Source organism: Gavialis gangeticus, unplaced genomic scaffold (assembly GCF_001723915.1).
Source record: "Gavialis gangeticus isolate Ggan-Ray unplaced genomic scaffold, GavGan_comp1, whole genome shotgun sequence".
NCBI lineage: Eukaryota > Metazoa > Chordata > Crocodylia > Gavialidae > Gavialis > Gavialis gangeticus.
Window position 1 is genome coordinate 5,419,871 of NW_017729016.1, and position 4,056 is coordinate 5,423,926.

At 61.2% G+C, this 4,056-nt stretch overlaps 1 protein-coding gene across 1 annotated transcript in view; it reads right to left on the reverse strand.

Annotated features, from left to right (window-relative positions):
- Window positions 1–2: 2 nt before the first annotated feature.
- The window catches only part of PKD1 (polycystin 1, transient receptor potential channel interacting), a 58,584-nt gene continuing 54,530 nt past the window's right edge, over window positions 3–4,056 (reverse strand). Inside the window, 6 exon segments of the mRNA XM_019512744.1 lie at window positions 3–1,397; window positions 1,686–2,000; window positions 2,164–2,298; window positions 2,448–2,735; window positions 3,005–3,179; window positions 3,511–3,636. Of these exon segments, the coding sequence (XP_019368289.1) occupies window positions 813–1,397; window positions 1,686–2,000; window positions 2,164–2,298; window positions 2,448–2,735; window positions 3,005–3,179; window positions 3,511–3,636 (1,624 nt within the window). The 3' untranslated portion in view covers window positions 3–812.

Consider the following 4,056-nt stretch of genomic DNA (forward strand, 5'->3'; position numbering starts at 1 on the left):
TTTTTTTTTTTTTTTTTTTTTTTTAATATCAGATGTCATTAAATACAAATAATATGAGTTTCTGGAGGATAAATTCAGCTGATACTGGAAGTTAAGTGATGATGCTGATGTTAAATACTGTCTATGCATATAAAGTGGGATTAAATATCTTCTTGGAAACTGGTAGCTTTCCTCCACTGTGTGTCTGGTCTGGGAAATCCAGAAGCCAGTAAAAAACCAAAAAAACAACAACAAATGTTTGAACGTAGCAGGGAGCGTGGCTCCTCTCGCCCCACTTTGGCACAGCCAGTTGAGAACGGGAAGTCCTCTGGAGCTGGCCCTGGCACCAATTCTTGGTAAAGCATCTTAAAAATAAATCGACCTGCCTCAGGTTGAATCCACATGCTTTGTTTGCGGTTCAGAAACCTGTGCTTTTGGGTTGATACCATCCGAATCGGAGCTCTTCTCTGCTCTACTTGGTGCCGGCTGCAACGAAGCGAGAGCCTCGCAGCTGCTCGTGCCGCGTCTGGGCGAAGATGGGACCCGTTCAGGATGTTCTGCAAGGACGCCGTTGCTCGGGAAGCAGGAAACCACGTGCTCAAAGCTGCCTGGCTGGACGATGCCCTGTGGCAGTACCCGCGTGCCCCAATCCTCATGCTGCAAGCTGGCGCTGAGCTCAGGCAGGGCGCTTTAGGCTCTCCTACGGTGCCAGGCTCCCGAGGGTCCAGGCTCAGACCCCAAATGCTGGCGGTTCTCCGCACCGCGAGGATCTCCCTGCCCTCCACCAGGCAGCACCGTGACGTGTCCCCTCGGCGATGCTGCATGGTCTCCTGTTACTTCACACTGGGGTGGACTTTGTTCTTTGCCCGGAGGGGCCTCTTCTTCACGGCTGGCGCCAGGGTGCCATAGCCTTTGTGTGGGGACGCCAGGCCAATGCCCCGGCTGGCTCGAACGAGCCGGCTGGGCACGGTGCCCAGGCTGTCCTGCGGGGCACCAGGGGACCGGGAGGGCAGTGGGAAATCCACGTCCGAAGCGTTCTCGCCCTGCTCCAGCCCGCTGCAGCCCGGGGTGCACGGGACAGCCTGGGCCCCGCGCAGGCGCCGCGTCCTGGCCCGGCGGCTCTGCGTGCCCTCCAGCTGGTGCTCGATGTGGTACACGTCCTCCGTCACCTGGTTCACGCGGTCGAACTGGGCCAGCAGCATCTCGAAGAGGGAAAGGAGGCGCCGGAGGTCAGCGTCCACCTCCAAGCTGTCCCTGGCACTCAGCACCAGGCTGAGCCCGTCCAGCTGGCTGGAGGAAGTGGAGGCCCGGGAGCTGTCCGAGGCGGCGCTGGGGGTTGGGCCCCGGAAGGACTTGGAGTCGCTGGAGGAGCGCGAGGGCAATGGCTCCATCCCCTCGAATCGCACCTTGTGTCGGAACTGGAAGGGAAAGCGGGTGGTTGCAGCCGGCCCGTGCAGACCCTCGCCTCCCCACACCGGGGATGGAGCTGGGGGGTGGGTGCTACCTGGGACCCTGGCCAGCCTGGCGGAGGGTCATGCGCCCTTGTCCTGGTAGCAAGCGATCCTATGTGCTAAATCCCAAGCTGGGCAACCCCGCAGAGAGGAGCTGGCCATCTCCGGGCCTGCCCCAGGCCCTCCCAGAAAAACCCCAAGTGCCCTTGCACCATGCCCGCAAGGGGAAGGGGAGCCCGGGCGAGCCGCACTCACTTCTTTGGCTTTGCTGAAGCCCATCCACATCTTGAGCCTGCGGACGAAGAGCTCCACCATCTCGTAGTCCTGTGGCTCGAAGGCCGGCCGGTACAGCTCGAAGTGCATTTCCCGGTAGTGGTGGAGGAGCACAGCGGCAAAGAGCCGCAGCATCACCCACAGCTCCAGCACCACGTAGCTGGCGCAGAACAAGCCGTACCAGCCTGAGGGCTCGGGCAGGCTGGGACACAGGGTCGCGCTCCCCCGGACCAGGGCAAAGAGAAGCAGGAGGCTGCTGCCAAAGCTGCGGAAGGACTCAGAGCAGGAGGAGAAGAGCTGCGAGGGAACAGGTGGCAGGCAGTGAGATGGGGGCTGTCCCTGGGGGTTGGCCTGGAGGTACCTGCCTTCCAGGACCCTGGCTGAGGATGCCAGTGGGGGACCAGGAGTGCCTGGCTTTGGGGCGCCTCCTGTCCTCACTGAGGTGATGCACAATGCTTACCAGGAAGCCGAGCTGGGCGTACGCCAGGGTGAGGACGCCAAATGCCAGCCCTGCTGCAGCCAGCTCCTTCGCGGACTTCTGCAGCGTCTTGCCGAACACGGACCACTGCCGCACGAAGCGCAGCTGCTGGGCGGCCTGCAGGGGAGCGAGAGGAGCGTGGTTTGTACACCTGGGAGCCTCTGCATCGCCTCACGCGTCCCCGCTCTAGGATTCTGCTGCTACTTCTGTCACCAACGTCACGACAGCGGGACGTGCTCGTTGCCAGACCAAGCTGGTGGCCTTACCTTGATTGTCAGCAGGAAGAGGAGGGAGGCGGCCAGGCTGCTGAAGACGCTGTTGAGAAAGGCCACCTGGTAGAAGCTGGTGAAGCCCCTGCGGTTCTTCAGGTACTTGGCCCACTGCTGGTCAGCGATGGTGGCCTGGCTGAGGTGCACCACCACGGAGCAGGTGGTCAGCAGGATGAGCAGCCACTGGGTGTAGCTCCCCAGCCGGACGAAGTAAGCCCGGCCTTCCTTCTTGATGGCCAGGGACTCGGAGACCACGAAGTACACGACAAACATCATGAGGAAGACCTAGGCAGGGGAGAGGGAGGCGCTTGGAGCAAGGCCACTTTCGGGAAGCACACTGGCCACCGGAGACCTCCCCACGTAGCAGCCCAGAGCAGGATGATCTGCCTGCATGTGCCACGGCCTTGCACCCCACACCCTTCTGCTGCTGGTGCTTGGCACCCCTCCCTCCCTCCTGGGACTGCACTGAGCTCCCAGGCAAACGGGAGAGCGGGAAGCAATGCAAGGCTCATCCTCTTGCTCCATCCCCCAGTGATCCCCAGCACTGGACTGACCATCATGACGAGCTGCAGTGTGACTCCCCCGCTAAGCCGCCGCAGCGGGAAGGGCTGGATGCTGACGGCCGCCACCGTGTGCCCTGCCACGGGGAACTCCAGCCGCAGGGTGATGGCCGCGTGCAGGTCCACGCCAGGGTTGTACTGCGTCAGCTCCACAAAGACCGCTCGGCTCCTGGGAGAGCAGAGGGGTCAGGGCACGGGGACAAGTGTGGGCTCCGTCTTCGGTGCCCCCATGTTCGTAGGGTCCTGGGAGCTGCTAGAGCAGCCCAGGCCTTGCATGTGTCTTGCTTAAGACGATGCTTTTCTAGTTCAGCCCAGAGCAGTACCTTCCTCCCGGGGCTGGATGGGTGGGTTGGCTCGAGAGGGGAGTCTCAGCGTAAGGCTCCTCCTTCCCCTTTCCCTCATCTGTGACCCCCGCAGACAGCTCCAGGCTGTCCCCTGCCAGCCCTGGCTACCACGCACCCCACACGCCGGCCACGCAGTGCCCCCAGAGTGTGGCTTACATGTTGTCGATCCAGCCATGGTGCTGAAGAAAGTCCAGATGGGCTCTGCTGTCCTCCAAGGTGGTGCCCAGCTCCTGGGTGTAACCTCCGCTGTCATAGAGAGAGAAGTAGCCCCAGTACCAGACCCTGTGAGGGAAGTGTGGCCAAGCAGTAAGTTTGCAGGGAGGGCTGCCAGATAGCTCAACCCCCTGGACAGGAGCAGCCCCTGACATCTGTGCAAGAGCAAACCCTGATCCAGCACCCGAGGGCTAAGCCCCGCACCCCCATCTCCCTGCAGAGCTGGGCTCCGCTGGCTCCTAACTCATAGATTCATAGATTCATAGATTAAGGGTCGGAAGGGACCTAGTAGATCTTCTAGCCCGACCCCCCGCCAGGGCGGGAGAACAACAAAAACCCCAAAAAGAGAAATGGGACTCAAACGAGTCCAGCTAGGTGGGCATCCAGCCTCTTCTTAAAGACCCCCAGGGTAGGGGCCAGCACCACTTCCCTTGGAAGTTGGTTCCAGCTCCTAGCCGCCCTAACGGTGAAGTAGTTTTTGCGGATGTT